This window comes from Oxyura jamaicensis, chromosome 26, assembly GCF_011077185.1.
Source record: "Oxyura jamaicensis isolate SHBP4307 breed ruddy duck chromosome 26, BPBGC_Ojam_1.0, whole genome shotgun sequence".
NCBI classification, from domain to species: domain Eukaryota; kingdom Metazoa; phylum Chordata; class Aves; order Anseriformes; family Anatidae; genus Oxyura; species Oxyura jamaicensis.
In genome coordinates, this window is record NC_048918.1 from 5,431,697 (window position 1) to 5,449,272 (window position 17,576).

At 43.6% G+C, this 17,576-nt stretch overlaps 1 protein-coding gene across 1 annotated transcript; it reads right to left on the reverse strand.

Moving 5' to 3' along the window:
* Positions 1-3,887: 3,887 nt before the first annotated feature.
* On the reverse strand, positions 3,888-9,207 carry WDR77 (WD repeat domain 77). The gene is made up of 10 exons (XM_035346824.1): positions 8,822-9,207; positions 8,560-8,745; positions 8,318-8,459; positions 8,188-8,237; positions 7,474-7,544; positions 7,053-7,107; positions 6,698-6,769; positions 6,494-6,602; positions 5,979-6,047; positions 3,888-5,773 (listed from the first exon to the last, which is right to left on the reverse strand). Exons 1-10 carry the CDS (start codon positions 9,180-9,182, stop codon positions 5,614-5,616), a joined length of 1,275 nt encoding a protein of 424 aa, XP_035202715.1. The 5' UTR covers positions 9,183-9,207; the 3' UTR covers positions 3,888-5,613.
* Positions 9,208-17,576: the final 8,369 nt, after the last annotated feature.

The following is a 17,576-nucleotide window of genomic DNA, read 5'->3' on the forward strand; positions in this document are numbered from 1 at the left end:
GCCTTGCTTTCCTGTTCCTTTTGGTCACTGCAAATGCTTCTGTTGCTAATTAGTCATCCTGGAAGGCTGAGAGGCCGGACTGGATGGCTGTAAAGCACTCTGGCAATACAAGACATTCAGCAATTCTTCTCCTTTGTCAGAGGTGGTGGGTATTAGTGACTCAACAGAATGGTACTGATGGGGCTTTCTTCCAGGATTATTTTGCCACATAATACCCACGGAAACCCCACCTCTAAAAGCAAAGCCACTTAGTTCTTATAAACTGAGGCTTGGCTTTGTTTGATTTAGGGGACTGATAAGCTAAATTTTGGTAGTTGTAAAGTATTTGACACTCCTGGGTGTGAAATGTCTCCAGTGACATACCTGAGGGACCTGTCTCCAGCTGTTTCCATTAGCACATTGTGAACACTTGTGCAGGTGTTGAGTGTGCGTGCAAGCCTGTCTCCACTTGTCAGTGCAGATCTGTCTGAAGGAGCTAGTGATGGCCATGCTGTGCCATGGGATAGGGTAGTCTGAAAATGGGTATCTTACGCTTTAGAGAGCAATGTGCTCTCACTGTAACTGACCAAGTTTTGAATAGCTAACCTCCGGAACTTAGGAACAAATACAATTTTCCTCATAGGTAAACTTGCTGAAAATCACTGTAAGATAGGTGTAAAAAACTTGTAGAGAGTATTTTCTAATCACTGACAAACTAAAAGCACTTTGAGACATTAGTCTACTTTTATTGAAAGCACTTTCTATTCTCAATATTATACAGTATCATTAGTTCCACTCAAGCTTATCTTGCATTGTGTTGCAAGCAGATTTTGCTCTACAGTTTGACTCAAAACTCAGTGATATATTTTCCCTCAGTGCAATTTTCAAAAGTTATCTTCATTAATGTCATGTTGTTGACATTTGTTTTACGTTATTCCCAACTCTACCTAATAATTTAACAGCTGTTTCAAATATTGCAGAGGCTTCAAAGTATTCTGAACTTTACTTTGCTGTGAATAAAATGAGAACACAAATGCCATTATCAGTCTAATAGCTAATTCATAGGATGTTCTTATGCCAGTAAGTCAATGTGACTAGGAATATTTCCAGACGTGCTCAATCCAGCTGGTACTGAAATAACACATTTTGAATAACTGGATGTTCATTTATGTCTGGGCATTTAAGTGTACCAGTGTCATGCAGAATAGCCGTTTGCCCTCCTCCCCCATGGTAAGGAAGTTTCCCATGTGAGGAGCATCTTGAGAATTCTTATTTAATATCTATGGAAGCTGTGATCATGTTTGCATACCTTCAGGGTTGTGTTTTAGTATTGGGTGGAATTGCACCACTTTCACCTAAAACAAAGCCTCACTGATAATATTGCAACCTGATCTAGAGTTTTGCACGAGGAGTTACAACTGCAAAATTAATTCCTAAAATTAGTTTAAATGTGAACAGTTGTTGGGAGACTTTGGCCTATATTATATTCACACAAACACAGTCTCTGGACAGTCTTTTCCCTCTTACAAACTTTCTTAAATCTGAACATAGCCCCAGCAAGTTTCTTTCTCTCTCTCTCTCTCTCTCTCTTTTTTTTTTTTTTTTTTTTTTTTTTTCAGAGCAAAATGTGAAACTCCAACGTTGGCACTTCTTTGAATTTCGTGTTTACTATTTCACCCACACATGCAATTCCTAAGTAGTTGTAATAGGTACGGTGTTATATAGTGTGGAATGTCTTGTTTCTGGTAGCTGTATATTTGTTTATATTAAATAGTAGAAGCCTGAGAATGTAAGTCAGTTTTATGTAATAGCCATTATTCATTCAAAGAACACCCATTCTGGGAATGCACGGTAGACTAAGCTGTAATGAAATCAGGTAGGACAGTTCACAGTTGTAAAACTGGTTAACCAGAATGTTTGAAGCAGTGAAACTATTCTTCAGACACTTTGGGCTATCCCTGCTGCTTTTGAATGCATTAGGAAAATACTAGAATTTCAGTAACAACTAGACATGCCAAGGCCACTGGGAACTGTTCATGTTACAAAGAAATCACTGTCAGAGCTGTTGACAGCCACAGAACTTGCAAAAGTGTAAGAGGTAACGAAGAGCGAGGACGGTCTGCAGCTGCCAGAATGGGGAAGAGCTCCCTCTTGCTTGGCCAGGTGATCTGTGTGCTATACCAAGTGTGATTCCTCTTTCTCTTCCTCCTCCCCCAGCTGTTTCACTGTGAAAATTTAGCAACAGAGGAGGAGGAAACTGAGGGGTATTAACAGATAAAAGCAACCTACCTTGTAGACCAGCCGTAGCACTAGAAGTTATCTTGACACCTGACAATGGAGTTCTTAACGCTTCAACTCTCTCCAATGAGTTTGGTCATTCAAGTCTTGATACAACATAAATTATACCCTGCAGCTGTCTTCTCCTCAAAGTACCTGCTAATGTAGTATAACTGATAGCTTTACTTGTAAAGCCTTAGAACAAAGTCTCTTATTTATGAGTGCCATTGAAAACTAACCTTGCATTAAATATGTCTGGATGTATTGTTTTATTACATGCAGTCTGACTTTTTTTAGTGTGCTATTGTCCATCTACTATTGAGATTTTTGCATGTAGGTTTAACAGGACAGGAAGAAGTCTCAAAATGGCCTCAGCAACGGTCTGAATTTCACCTTACCTAGGGGCTTTGTCCAATTCCTACTCAGCAGTTGATACAAGACACTGGCAATGTGTTTCCAGAAGCCTGATCAAGGAAGGAACAGGCAGCTAGCCCTAGCTGCCCCTTCACTTTGGAAGCACCCCTCGCATCCAGCTGGTTAGGCAGGCTGAGAGCTTTTCCACTTCAACCTGTGCTTCTATAAATAGCATTCTTGGTTTTGAGCTTTTCATTAGTAACGCAACTGGCATATTTATTTGCAAGTCCTAACTAGAACGTTGTACTTAAAATTGAAAATGCAGTGTGAGTAATGCAAGCAACAACATAAAAGGCAGGCTTGTCTTCATAGTGGCTTACTCTCTCCACTCCTCCAAATTGTTTATTTGCATTCTCATCTCTTTAATCCAGGCCTGGCTACAGAACAAGGTTCTTCATTAGGAAAGCGTGCGATGTATCTTGAAGCTTTTACTGTGACCACAATATATTAGTGTCCCTAAACCTAAACAGCGTGTAAAGTAGCCTGGGCAGTGTTAGCATACCACAAAACCCATAGAATCCTCCAATTCCTTTGCAGATAGCTTGCAAGTCAACAAGCATTGATGTGGTGGTGTCAGTGTTTCTGCTGTGCTGCCTGTATGCTGGTGTGACTATTTAACGTGGCCTTGCTGGCTCCTCAGGATTATAGCCTTGCTAAGCTAACACAACACATTAGTGACTGCTAGGTAAACTGTTGCTCTTCTGTGCTTCTCTTACCGTGGTGAAAAGACAAGTGGTAAAATGGGCAGATGCTCTGAAGGCACGTTCAAACTTTTGCCTACTGTCACGCTGGCAGCTGCTGCCCTCCGGTGGCAGAACACACAGCTTCACCCCGATTTGCAGGATGCTGCAGCATTTTGTATGCAACCACACCGACAAAGTCTTTAAGCAGTAGTACCAGAACAGGATTAATGTATCAGCAATAACCTTTTGTCCATATGGTTTTCACCTTCCACCACTATGTGTATTCTTGCTGTGGACAGTAGTGGTGTACTCAGAGCGTGACAATTCGAGGAACTGATGTGGTTTAATGCTTGATACTGGGAACTTGTTTCTTTTAGCCGTACACAATGGAAACGCTACTTGGATTAAATAGCAACCTGGTGCCCATTTATTTCAGTTGCAACTTCAGGGCTGAAATCACTCCAGCTGTATCCGTGATCTCAGCTAGCTCTTTAATATTAGGGAAGTGGCCCAGTGAAACTTAGAGCCAGTTAGTAATGAACACTATGATTTCTTTTAAAACTCTTCCATTGTTCTCAGAGACACCTTTTTCACAACAAGCACAAGACCTGTTTCAGTTTTTAATACACAATCAGAGATCTGTAAGAGGTGTAACTTTTTCTTGTTAACTTTAACTTGTTTAAGGGGTAGTTTTGACAGAACTTGTCAGTTTTTATAACCATTTATCTCTTCCTTACAACACACTGCTCTAGATCAGGAAGTTTGCTCTGTAAACAGTCATGATGGTGGAATTCAAAAAGGAGCAAAGTACACTTAAAAAGAAAAAGTACAGAGACTGAGAAGGCTTATTTGGCCTAAAAATTAATGATGGGCTCTGCAATATTTGGATCAACAAAAATAAAGGTTTATGGAGAGATGAGCCCATTTACAGTTTAGTGTCACTATCATTCTAAAGTAGCGTTATTGTAACAGTATTTTTTATCTCATTAGCCAAGACCCACTTTTGTCTGTCTAGCAAGTATTAGTCTGGAGCAAGCCACAGCTAGAACAGTAGCAATGTGTGTAGAGCAAAGCGATTTATTTTCAGTTAAATATGTTCCAGGAAAACAGTTTACTTTGGAAGATGTGTTATATTACCAAAAAAAAAACACACACACACAAAAAAACACACCTCTAAGGTTTATGTGGAGTCCATCTCAGGATTACAGGAATGTTTGATCCTCTCAAGTCTCCAGCAAAAGGGTCACTAACTGCAAGAGCATGAGGAATCTCATTTATCACCAAGAGTTTGATTACAGGAGCAAGCAAATGAAGACTGAAATCCTTAGTCCAATTTTTTCCCTTACATAACTTTTTGTTCACAAGTCTTATATTTGAATAAGTTGTATTCAGCAGAGGAGCTGAAACATGGTGTCAAGCTACTAACTTGGCTTTCAGCATGCTACGCAACAGCCCCTGTGAGCTGGCCTCAGCTTCAAGCCAGTGGCTGAGCGTTTACAGGTCCTGGTATTTCAGCATGTCATGCACCATCACAAAGCTGTTTAATTATAGGACTGCAGCTGGGATCCTTGTCATACAGCGTATGCGACTCATCACACCAAGCACTGGTATTCTGATACTAATGGAGAAGTACACAAATAGTGCTCACCATGGGATTACCCACAATAGTAGATAGCAAAAGCCAGCCTTCTCTGCTGTGTGCTGCGCTAAGGACAACAGGGGAACCTTTCTGGTCTTAAATGCCAACATGTCTTCCTGTTCAGTTGGAAGAAAGCATTTACACAGCAAACACTTTGCTCAGGTAAGGCTTCTGCATCTACCTTAGTAAAGAGGTGCGGGTTTGTGTTGTGTTGTTTTTTTTTTGTTTTGTTTTGTTTTTTTGTTTTGTTTTAAACCTCCCCAGATAATTTGTTTCTATTAGTTCTGTGGGTGGCTTGAAGAACCAAGGGAGGAATCAAGTCTTTTTGATTTAATTTTATTATACCTAATCCCATCTCCAGAATTCCTCTGTGCCTGAAGTCAGTATTTTTTTCTGGGTAAAATACTGAAGTCTTATCACAGGTGAAGCCAACTCCTGAGGAGAGGGTAAAGGCTGGTTTGTAACTAAGTTATGCCTAATTCAAAATTACTACAAAAACCTGCTTAGTCACAAGCTTCAAGGTAGACACCAGTCCATAACCAATCCAGTTCACAAACACCTTTGACTTCAGGAGAATCAAAGTAATGCCAGGAAGGAAGTTGGACCGATGAGTTTATAAAACTATTCTTTTACACAGTTGACTCCAGAAGCTTCACCAGTTGGTATGGGGACAGTGTGATGTAAAACCTGATGATCCCATCCAACTGTAGTGAGCAAGGCATTATCTGAAGGAGACCACGATAAGCCTTTTACAAAGTCTTGATGAGAACGGTTTCTGAACCTGGAAAACATGAACACTCTATTAGCCATAAAGCACTGTCACTAAGCATTTATGGGCTTGTGCACTTCCTAACTGCTAGTTTGTTAGGATGATGCTCCCCAATTTAAGGACTCTTTTCATCTTCCCTTCAGCATATAAACAATTAACTTAATAAGAAATCAGCATGACAAACAACCACGGTGAATACGCCCCTTCGGGTACTTACACCTCTGTAAGGTCTGAGTCCAGAACAGCTACTGAACAATCTTCACTAATTGAAGCCAGTAAGGGTGAACTAGAGGACAGAGATGAGACACAGTCAGAACAATCAAATACAAGAAAGCTGTAAGGAAAGGTGTGTGAAAAGTGCATGTCTTAGCAAGCCAGACCCAGGTAAACTGAATTAACAGACACCAAATCTTACAGATTTTTTTTGTCAGGTTGTCAGTACACTATGCAAGAACGTGCTATTAGTGTCAGAAAGCAAGCAAGCTCCTCAAGGTGAGGTGACTGGAGTAAGAAAAAACCCTACAGTGAACGGGCCAATTCCAAATGCTACAAAAACGTTGTATGTTCACACATCTCCAAAACCAGACGTTATTTGGCTTACTCTATTCTTCGCTATTAATCCTCCTCGATAAAATGACCAAATCTAATACTCCCTTATGTTTTACTCTAAAAAACGATATGGCTTTCAAGGGTATGTAGTTACATGCTCTACACCAGTACCTCAGACCATACCTATGCTTAGAAAATGCAAACCCTGTGATACGTCGGGCATGCACAGTGGAGCTGAGGGCAGAATCAGGATTCTTTGTGTCTACTAGTGCAACTGTTCCATTTTCATCACCTTTAAAATAGAAAGGGAGAATGAGGTTATTAGCAAAGCTGTTGTGAAAAGAAAGACCTTGATTTGTCTGGTGGAAGTTAAAGATCACTTCTTACCCAAAGCAAAGATGTCACTTTTCTGTGGATGCCACAGGACTGAGGTAGGGAGGTAATTACAGGCACTGCACACTGTAAGGTAAGGGGGGTAAGTGTAAAGAGAGCAGTCAGTACAAAGATGTTCCTACCCTATCCCAGTTAGGGCTGCTACTGCACTAAGCATTACTTAAAAGCTGATTTTACTCCCGTGATAGTGTTACATTTCCCTGGGGCTTAATAGCCTTCTGTGACCAAGTAGTAGTTAGATCACTAGATTGAAGTTAGATGGAGAACTTAGGCATAAAACAATTTATTTCTTCACACACACACACACACACAAAAAAAAAAAAAGCAGTGGCTGCATTCAGAAACATACCAATTCGAGTAGCTGGTTTGGGGCATCTGGTGTCCCAGAGTAACGTTCTGCCATCCTATAAATTCAAAGCAAATAAGGTTTTTACAAAGGTTTTGCGGCAGGGGGTAGACATAAACCCAGATTCATTGCAGTACTGCTGCTGACCTCCATTCAAACCCACACTGTCTCTTCCCATGTTTAAAATGATGCTGACGTTAACGTGAAGTTAGCTCCTTCAGTCATCCCCAGGACAGAGCTAGGAACTCCCACATTTTAATACAAACCTGTACAGATCAGCTCAGTACCACCACTGGAACATTTAAACATCACACGGAAACAGCTTAGAACACAACAGGTGGTTTCTCAATAAGCGCATTTGACTGTAAATAATTAAAATTAAATCTCATTTTTATCAGGTAGATTCATGCAGAGTTAGCTTTACCTCAGCACAGGACAGGAACACAGTGTCCTTACCAGGACAGGAAGCCACACATGTCACTGCATCGGAGTGAGCTACCAAAAGCACAGAAGGATAAAGAGCCTCAAAGATTGTACCCAGACTTCCCACACATTCCCAGTGCCCAACAACACAACACAGACAAGGGAATAAGACTCTCTGAAGGCACAGCAGCGTAATAGTTTCTGCCCAGATCCAGGGTAATGTCTAGTTAGCGATATCCTGAGTTACTGAGCATCCCTAGCAAACCGATGAGCTGCCAAACCCAACCACAGCCACCACAGTTGCATCCCTGTGACAGGAATGAGCTTGAAGCCTCTCCAGACAAGAGGCCAGTTATAAAGGGTTGGGAGGAAAAAGCCAAATGAGCAAAACACAGTCTCCAGTGGCGCCGGAGATCACAGTATTTCATCTCCAGAGATCTGTATTCTCTGGCGAGCTGGAGTTCAAAACAATATGGCTTTGATCACACGAGCAGGTGCAAGAAAGAATTTTCAATACAGAAGAGATATTCTAGAACACATTTAGAGATGCAGACTGACGAGTCTCACAGCACAGCTTTTGCAGGGAGAAGAGAACAGACAGAAACGCCTGTACTGGAAACTCCATAGCCTGCTTCACCCGAGGTCACAGCAGCAAGTGTGGCTTGGCCCCGGGGAGGTGACCAAGAGGTGCAGCCCGGGAGGAGCCGGCACTCACCTCTGTAGGAGTGCAGCACCGCTTGCTGCGGGAGGTCCCAGACTTTCACACTGCGGATGAGAGAAGTGGTCAGGGCCTGGCACCGCAGCCCGGCGAGGGGCGGGGGGGGCGGGGGGCTGGGGGCACTCACCAGAAGTCCTGGCCGCCGCTGACCACCTGGGTGCTGCCGGCGAGCACGGCCACCGTCGTCACGATGTCGTCGTGCTCGTACTTGCAGAACTTGTTGACGATGAGGGTCTCGTTTTCCTCCAGCTCCCACAGCTCCAGGGCGCCTGGGGGGCACAGGGGGCAGCTCCTGCCTCACCGGGGGACACCGGCGGGGGGGGGGGGAGAGAAGGGGGGAGGAAAAGGGGGGCGACCCCCGGGGCTTACCGGAGTCGGAGGCCACCACGATGCCCCTGTCGGCCACCCAGCGCAGGTCGGCGACTCCCGCCTCGGTCTGGACGCCGGCGGTGCAGAACCCCTCGCTGGGGGCCCGCCGGGGGTCGGCGAACACCCAGAGGGAGCCGGCCCAGCAGCGGCCACTCAGCCCCGAGGCGCCCAGCAGCAGGGCTCCATCTGAGGGAGAAGCGGCTCAGCACCCCCCATCCCGTCCCGTCCCATCCCTGTCCCCCCTCATCCCCCCGCCGCCTGCCTGCTCGGTAGTGCGCGCCCTCCAGGTGCCGCTCCATGCACGCGGGCGCGTTGGGCGGGATGTTCCACTCGGGGCCGGCCGCCGCCGCCGCCGCCGCCTCCTCCTCCTGCTGCTGCTGCTGCTGCTCCCCGCCCGCGGGGGGCTCCGGGGGCGGCCCCTGCCCGGCCGGGCCCAGCTCCGGCCCCGGCTCCGCCATGGCACCGCCGCCCCCACGTGCTCCCGCACCCCGCGCGCGCCGCCGCCGCCTACTATCGCGAGAGGCGCCCGCCTCGGTATCGCGAGAGCTCCGCGCCGCTGCCGCCATCTTGGTGCTGAGGCGGCCGGCGGTCACCGGGACGGAGCGGTCGCTGCCCGCCGCCATGTTGTCCCGCCTCGTCCTCAGCGCCGGTGAGCGGTGGGCAGCCCGGGAGGGGGGGGGGTGGTTAGGACAAAGGGGGGGATGCCGGGGGTGAGCTGCGTGCTGACGAGCGCTCTGCCCCTCTCCTCTCGCAGCCCCGGCCCTGCTGAGGAGCCTGCGGCCTGCTGCCTCCGTGGGGTGAGTACCGGGGGCTGGGGGTGGGCGGCCCCGGGAGGCTCGGCACGGAGCCGGGGGTGTGGGGTCGCCGCCTGGGTTCAGGTACCGCGGACAGCGCGGTTCTGCCTTCGTGTCCCTTAAGAAATGCCGCAAGGGTAGGGAAGGGCAAAGGCCGTGAGGAGCCGCAGGAGGTTATTTCAATCCTGACCCTTCCTCGAAGCGGGCGTAGTTCAGGCGTGCCTGGCTTTATAACTGGAAATGCGTTTTGTGATGTTTTTTGTAAGGTAGTAAGCTTAATGGAAACTGTCTTGTTATTTATAGCGTGTTGCACGTTGCAAGGCCAGTTCATACGAGTCAGCAGCATTTGGCTCCAGTGCCTCCTTTGCCTGAGAAGGGAGGAGAAGTTCGTCATGGTTTGATCCCTGAGGAGTTCTTCCAGTTCCTTTACCCTAAAACAGGAGTCACAGGTCAATATATGCATGTATGTCTTATCAGTGTGCATTTAGTTATGCTTGTTTAATTGTGTTCACAATTGTGGCTGGTAAGAAGGTCAGATACCAAGGAAAACATGGGATTTTCATTGGTGAGTATCCTGGATTTGTTCAAAGCACGGTGTTTTACCTTGGTAGGAGAGGAAGAACTCTTATGTTTTGTTAAATACTGATTCTGCAAGGTAAATCCTTTAAGGAGCTTGGAATCATTGAGTTTTATTCTTCGAACATGAGATGGGGGTTGTAATAACCTGAAAATCTGTATGGTATTCCTCAGGCTAAGTGCCTTAGAATAGCCTGGTCAGCTCAATGGCCTGCACCAGATGCTTTTGCGTATGTAGAAAAAGATTATGAACAGTGAGCCAGCACAGTGCTTCTTGACTTTAAACTTCAGCACCTGTGCTTTAAAGAAATGCTAAAAGTATATCATGAGCTTGATCTTGCAGAAAGGTTGGTTCAATGGCTGGCCCTCAAAACCAATAAACACAGATATTTTTGCAGGTTTCCGAATGAGCAGAAGCTGCAGGTCCTGTAGAAGGTGCATCTTGCTTTCCACTTATGGCAGGCACCTTCCCTGTAACCTCCCTCTCGGTGTTACTGGGTTTCTGTGGGAGCACTGTGTGCGGTTCTGGGTGCCACCATATCAAAAGAATGTAAAGCTATTAGAGAGCATCCAAAGGAGACCAACAAAGATGGTGAAAAGTCAGGAAGTGTTTGGACAGCGTTCTCAGAAATGGTCTGATTTTTAGGTGGTACTGTGCAGAGCTACGAGTTAGAACTGATGATCCTTGTGGTGGGTCCCTTCCAACTTGGGATATTCTGTGGTTGTGTGTTTCTGTTCTTGGTCATGGTACAAGAGAACATCGCTGATCTTAAACTATTTATGTGTTTGACTTCAATAAGCCACTTTATATTTTGTACAAATAATGCTGCTTTATTTTTTCTTTAGGGCCTTACATGTTGGGAACTGGACTCCTGCTTTACTTCCTCTCTAAGGAAATCTATGTAGTTAACCATGAGACAGTTGCAGCTGCCTGCATATTGTCGGTCATCATTTATGGCATTAAAAAATATGGGGCTGATGTAGCAGCTTTTGCTGACAAACTTAATGAGGTAAAAAAAAAAAGTCATAATCCAACTTTGCAGTATTTAAAAACTGTTCTAATTAACCTGCTTAAATATCTCATGGCTGTCATAAAATCTGAGCCCGGTATCTTCATAATGTTTAAATAAGGTCAATGTTGTTACATGGGTCTTAAAAAAAAGAAAACCACCTTATTCAAGAAGAAATATTTAGTGTAATTATTTTTTTAAGTATGGTTAATTGTGAGCATGAATTATTTTGTCTTGCCATCCTTTAATCTCAAACCTGACACAGTCCGTCTTGATGCAGACATTTCTCAAATCATAACGCAAAGCATCAGGAGATGGTTGCAGATCACTTGTTTTCTTTGCATCTTATTTTTATTCTGAAGTATATTTTTTGTTTCCTCTTCTAGGAGAAAATTGCTAAAGCTTCAGCTATTAAAAATGATGCAATTAGAGATCTTGAGACTGCCATTGAGCAGGAGAAAAAGGAGCAATGGAGAGCTGAAGGCCGCAGTTACCTCTTTGATGCTAAGCGGGTATGCAGTTTCAGCTCTACTGTTCGCTTTTAACTGCTGCCTCCACTACGTAGTCTGGGTGCCTCTTGGACTGCTAACAAGTAACAACAAATCACTCACAATCTCTGTTGCAGACAGGGGCAGTTCCACCACCTGATCCAATGACTTTGTGGAACTGTGCTCTGCTGTTCTGTATTTTTGCCGAATGTTAATCCATTGATTTTGTCTTCTGTGTCTAGAATAACATTGCAATGTTGCTGGAAGCCAATTACCGAGAAAGATTATTAACGGTGTACAATGAAGTAAAGAAGAGGCTGGACTATCAAGTGGCCATGCAGAATCTAAAGCATCAAAAAGAACAAGATCACATGATTCAGTGGGTGGAGAAAAATGTTGTTCAGAGCATCACACCTCAACAGGTACTTTTTTTTTTAATATCTGTTTTATGTTTTAGACTATAAACATACGTGCTGTACAGTGCTCCTGACTTCAGTCACAAAATGCTAGATCATCTCTGGGTGTCTTCCAGGCATGGCTGCAGCACGTTCCTACTGGTGTCTAAAAGCTAACAAGCCCAGATATTAGATCCTCATGTTGCTGGCAAATTGAGCTAGTCATTTGTGGTATTTGTTCTTGCACCATAGAGCTCAGCTTGTGATAAAATGTAGCTAACAGGTCTGGGAATTTACTTGTAAAATTCTCCATGTAAGACCATGGAGGCTTAAGATCTACAGATGGCCTCTGGATGTCCTTTCTGTTAAGGAATGAACCTCATAACAACAAATCATTCCCTTAGTTCTGATTGTAGATGCTCTAATGTACGTCATTACTGGAATTTGAATGCGTTTTCATGAGCTGTAGCAATATCCCTTTTAATCTGTAACTCATTTTGTGTGTCTACAGAGAAAATCTAAAATGCATTAGAATACCTGTTTTTCTTCTTTAATTGTCTTTCATAAAGTCTTTCTCCTGAAAGCTTTTTTGTTTTGTTTTGTTTTGCAGCAGAAGGAGAGTATTGCAAAGTGCATTTTGGACCTGAAGGCATTATCAAAGAGTGCACAGGTGGCAGTGTAACCCTGTAGCAACTGAATGCACTGACATGTCTTCTGACTTCTTGTTGGAAACTCTATCATTCTGAAATGTCATTAAAACAAACAAACAAAAAGCTTTCCTGTCTTTGACTGCCAGTAGTAACAGTGATTTCCTTTCTGTTTTTGTAGTAGCTGATCGGTAATGTAAACAAACCACTGAAATTAGCTTATAGTGGCGGGTTACTTTTGACCACAATTTGTGCAGGTCTGTATGGTTTCTGTATGGTTCTGTATGGTCCTGATGGAGATGCAGAATTTGTCCACTGTAGTGTGCTAATACATTCATCCGTTTTTGGTTTCAAATCATCCATCATAATGCCCTACAATTATTTTCCATAACTGTTAACAAGTTTTAAAACCAACATGGCTGCTAGTGCTCCCATTCACTTTGTCAGCGAACTGTCCAAGATTTGGAGATGGTTGGAATTGATGTTTTTATTTTGTAAACAAAGCCAGAAAACATGTAGCAAAGTGTTAAAAATAATGACACGTGTACCTTCCTGTTCTGTGGAAAAGAGGATGTGGCTGGCAGGAAGCATACCAAAAGCTACTCTAAAATTTAGCTTCCATTGCATTAACCAGTATAAAGATTAAAACAGTGAAATTGATAAGTTTTCTCCAGAAAATATTCTCCTGAGTTTTCATAGGAAAAAAAAAAAAAAAAAAGTTGCTCCCTTTATTATGTGTAACAAGGAAATATTTTGGTTATCATAATAATATGTAGTGCAGGATTTTCATTTTCCAGGAAACTTTTTTTTTTTGCCGAGGGATGGTGGTGTATGTCTAACCCGTGTCTCAGCAGAGCACATACCTATGTATAATCTCATCCTTTCTATGTTGGAAAGTGATTTATTAAGAAATAAATTTAAATAAGCAGACTAGAATGTGCTGATGCACTTTTTTTTAAATATAGATTGTACTACAATAAGGAAACATTTTTAGTGGGGTTAGTAAAATACCAGAAGTTTCTTCAGTTTTTCCCTTTCAATACAACACTTCAGCAAAAAAAACACAAGATACTCTTCAGAGGTAATGTACTACTAACGGCAAAAGCAAGCCCATTTAAGCTAAAGGTGACTTCTTCAGTTCAACAGTCCTTGAAAATAAGGTGTGTTTCATAGCATTTCCTGCTCAACAGGGGAAAAAAAAAAAGTGAAGTTGCTCAACTTCCGCACTGGTGCAACCGTAAATTTGAATGACACTCAAGTTTTTGCTAGTTTGACATAGATTCTTTTCACAAAGCAAGTGCTTACTGTGGTGCAAGTGGTGCTAACGCTTCAGAATCTTTCTGCCACCAGCTGGGCTGCAGTTCTGTGGGGTGAGGTAAGGTGAAGCTGTGTCACTGTCACTATTTCTATTACTGCTAGCACAATGCACTTTTAGACTTGGCACAGGACATGTGGAGGTTTGACTTCTGGAATCTGGGAATGCAGTGGGCATGGCGTAGAAAAAGATGATGGCAACAGTGAGAACAGGGTGGTTGCTTTCATGTTGCCAGCAATACTTTGATGCTATTCGCAACGCCCAGTTTGCAAGCCACATAATGAGAAACAGGGCAGGACTTTCCTAGTAGACTGTGATTTCCCTGTCTTTAAGCTTGCAGCCCCCAAGTTTTAGAAGAATATTTTAATTCTTATTTTGTGGAAAAATCTTGAGAAAGGAAAAACGTAAAGGGATATATCTCCAGGTTGCTTGCTGTGGTTTTGTGCTAGTTTGTGCAAGATGCCTGAAACATTGATTAAGACTATTAAAATCCGTGCAATAGATGAGGGCATCAGGCTTGTTTTGTGCACATGTGTGTATATGCATATATATAAACAAACCTTTTCCTCTCTCTTTAGCTTTTCTTGCTGTTCGTTAGTGTTTGGAGAGAATGGGAAGTGGTCCCTCAAAAGCAAAAACAGGTATTTTCTTTATTAAAGGAGTTTTCTTAGATCCAGCGCTCTTAATAAAATGTCAATTTAGTCGACTCGGAAAGCGCTGTCGTGTGGGTAGCCTTCCAGATGCATTTGGGAAAGAACTGCATTACTCCCAAAGGCTGCCATGGAACAGCAATATTGTGAATATTTTTTTTTCTACATAGTATTTTCAATTTCAGCCCTCTGATAAGTAAATGTTATGCTTACGATATTTATTTGCATTATATGTCAGTAATTCCTGAATAGACACCTACCCACCCCTACGTGCTTGTTGCTTGTAATTGTACTGGAAATATTAACACATTTTTTAAACTTTTTTTTTCTTACTTTTAGTTATACCAGCAACCATTTCCACTACTGTCACTGTACATACCCCTGTATATACCTCTACTGCTGCCTTACAAGATTCAGAAGGCAAATCCTTCATTGATAAGTAAATACTTCACCTTTATTTCCTGACTTTAAGCTCCAACTTCTCTGAGACTGCAGACTCCTCCTGCAAGGGGGAAGTTGTATGTAATGCAATTTATGTCCCAGGTTTTAGCAGTTTGCCCAGAACTTTCTAGTCTGGGCTCTAAATATTTAATTCATAGTGGTACTTACTGTAGATATGCACCTTTTAATCTCATGGGACTTGGCATAAATGAGATATTTCATAAGATTTGTAGAATTTGAGAACAGATGCTTTAACACTTCCTTAAAAACTGGTGATTCTGACACTGTTTTCTGCGCATCGGCAGCCGCGACATACTCTACTTAGCCTTAGCTTTTGTCTCCGGGATCCTGTCAACTGTTACGGTTATTGCAGTCATCTACCTCCTGAGAAAAAGTAAGTGGTACTGTAGAGGGCATACCAGCATCCTGATGATTCAGCCCTAGCAGCAGGGAAGTGGTTAATGTGTCTTGTGCTGTACATCTGCATATGGGTGGTGCTAGGTTTCCATGCTCTTCAGGCTGCCTCTTAAAGCAGGAGAGTTTTAAAGTAACTTCTGTAGCACCGTCCCTTTAGAAATAGTCTTGGATTGTGTCCCCTTGTATAGTTCATTAAAGTTTTGATGAACAGGTCGCTCCTGGCAATAACTTCATTAATCATCCCAGGAGCTCTTTCCATAGAAGAATTAACTTGAGCACAGACAAGGGCTGGTTTTTGTTTGTTTCTTTTTTTGTTTTATTTTTTTCTTCTTTTGGTTGGTTTCTAGCATTGGCTGCAGTGTCCGTTACTTTCATGCCTGGCTAGCCACTTGTAGCAGCTGGGCTGGGGCTTGGGCTACCCTCTAGCTCGTGCTGTCAAACTGCTCACTTTGCAGTGAAGATCTTCAACAGAGCTCGGGACTTGTTGCCTGGCTGTGAGAAAGGAACTGTGCAGCTACTGGGCAGAACATCACAGGTTCTTTCTGTGCTGCAAATGACAACCAGACAAACCTCACTGCCCCTGCACCAGAGGAGGAAGGGAGAAATGAACTGTCCTGCACCCAGGACAGACTAACGCACTGGTTGCTAATTGTTCCTCAGTCCTGTAATTAAAACATCCTAAATTCTGAGAAAGAGCAGGGATTTTGTTGTTTCACCTTTAAAATGATGATTGTCACAGGGAGCATGGTCTCAGAATTTGTTATCTTTTAAACAAGTAACTAGAGAAGGGTGATGAGAATAAGTTGCCCTTCCACCCAGCCGATCCCAATCCACAGCATTTCTTCCTCCCCTGCCCTCCCCTCTCCTTCCCACCTCCATAACTTACCAGCCACATCTGAGCTGTGTACCTCTGATGCCTGGCTCGTGTGCCTCGTGCTGCTCTGTCCAAGCACAGGACAGGCAGCGGAGACTTTTTTCTCCTTTCCAGAGTATAAGAGATCCCAGGAAAATTTACAAGAGCAAGTTCCCTCCCAGATACCACACGAGGAATCTGCTCAAAATGTCCAGGTAAAGGTCAAAACTATTATTGCTATTATTTTATGCAGACTTCAAGTTCTTGATAGAGTTGTAAATACTAATTTTGGAAGAGAGAAGAGGTTTGCTCTTGCAGAGTCAAGTATTAGAGGACTAAGACTAAGGAAAACAGATTCATTTTGTGCATCCGAGGCTGTTTGTTGTACTCCTGGGAGCCACCTAGGTGCCTAGGCAGGAGGAGGACAGATTATCCTTCTCTGTTATCATGGGGCTTGAGTGCCGCACTCCACGCGTATTCCAAGGATTCTGGGGTTCAACCAAACCACTAAATGGGGAGCTTAGGAGAAAATCTTCTTAAGGGGCAAGCATTTTTGCAGTTCTGCTTCATGATGTCAATTCTCTGAAAGCCCCTAATGCTGAGACTCAATCCAGGATCCCAAGCTGGGCAAACCACCCTGATCCAGCACTGGCTTTCCCACGGGCAGGGGCAGGCTGTGGCCAGTCACAGACCGTAGCACTGAGAGCAATTTAAAAAGAGGAAATCTGCGCTGAAATGTAACATATGCATTTTCTCCAATATTTGTAACTTCTTTCACATCCCCAGGATGAGGTTTCCTACACCACTGTGGTCATCAAGCCCAGGCCCAAAGTGAGGCCTGTGTGATGATGAAATTTCTGGTGAAACGAAGACCTCTGCGCTTTCTGCATGTCAAACGCTGCCAGCAGCATTGCAACAAGGCCTGTAGTGCTCTACACAATGACAATACTGACATCTGTAACGTCTGCTGATTTTATTACTAAGGGAAAATAACGTCTCCTGTTCCCTTCTCCTTGCCATCAGCTGAAGACAAATTGCTTTTTGCACCGTGCTTCCTCACCTGTAGACATCTCGGTGACTACTTGTAGAGTTGTAAAGTTTTTAAGTTTCTGTAGGGTTGTAAAGAAACTTGTAAAGCTTCTGTGTGTTTTGGCTGCTGCTTTGAATGGCCAAAGAGAACTACAAAATGGGAATGTTTCTCTGCATCTGTTCACGTCTGAGCCCTTATTTCCCTGCTCAGTCACTGACTAGAGCATTTTCCTTGCCTTTCGGACTGCTCTGATTAGTTAATAACTGGACTAAGATATGATAATGCCACACCTCTGTGCCAATGCCTGACTCCTTGTTGGTTCACCTGTGACATGCACATTCACAGTGACAGTCCAAAGTTAGGGAAATAGATGGAATAACAACAGTTCGTGGGCTGCTGCC

What these genes read in the sequence shown, in the direction of transcription:
- WDR77 (XM_035346824.1), bottom strand. Translation starts at nt 9,182, where the DNA reads ATGGCGGCGGGCAGCGACCGCTCCGTCCCGGTGACCGCCGGCCGCCTC. An exon ending in CAAACCAGCTACTCGAATTG is followed by an intron (nt 6,770 to 7,052) that starts GTATGTTTCTGA and finishes CTTACCTTACAG; the next exon opens with TGTGCAGTGCCTGTAATTAC. An exon ending in AAGTGACATCTTTGCTTTGG is followed by an intron (nt 6,603 to 6,697) that starts GTAAGAAGTGAT and finishes TCTATTTTAAAG; the next exon opens with GTGATGAAAATGGAACAGTT.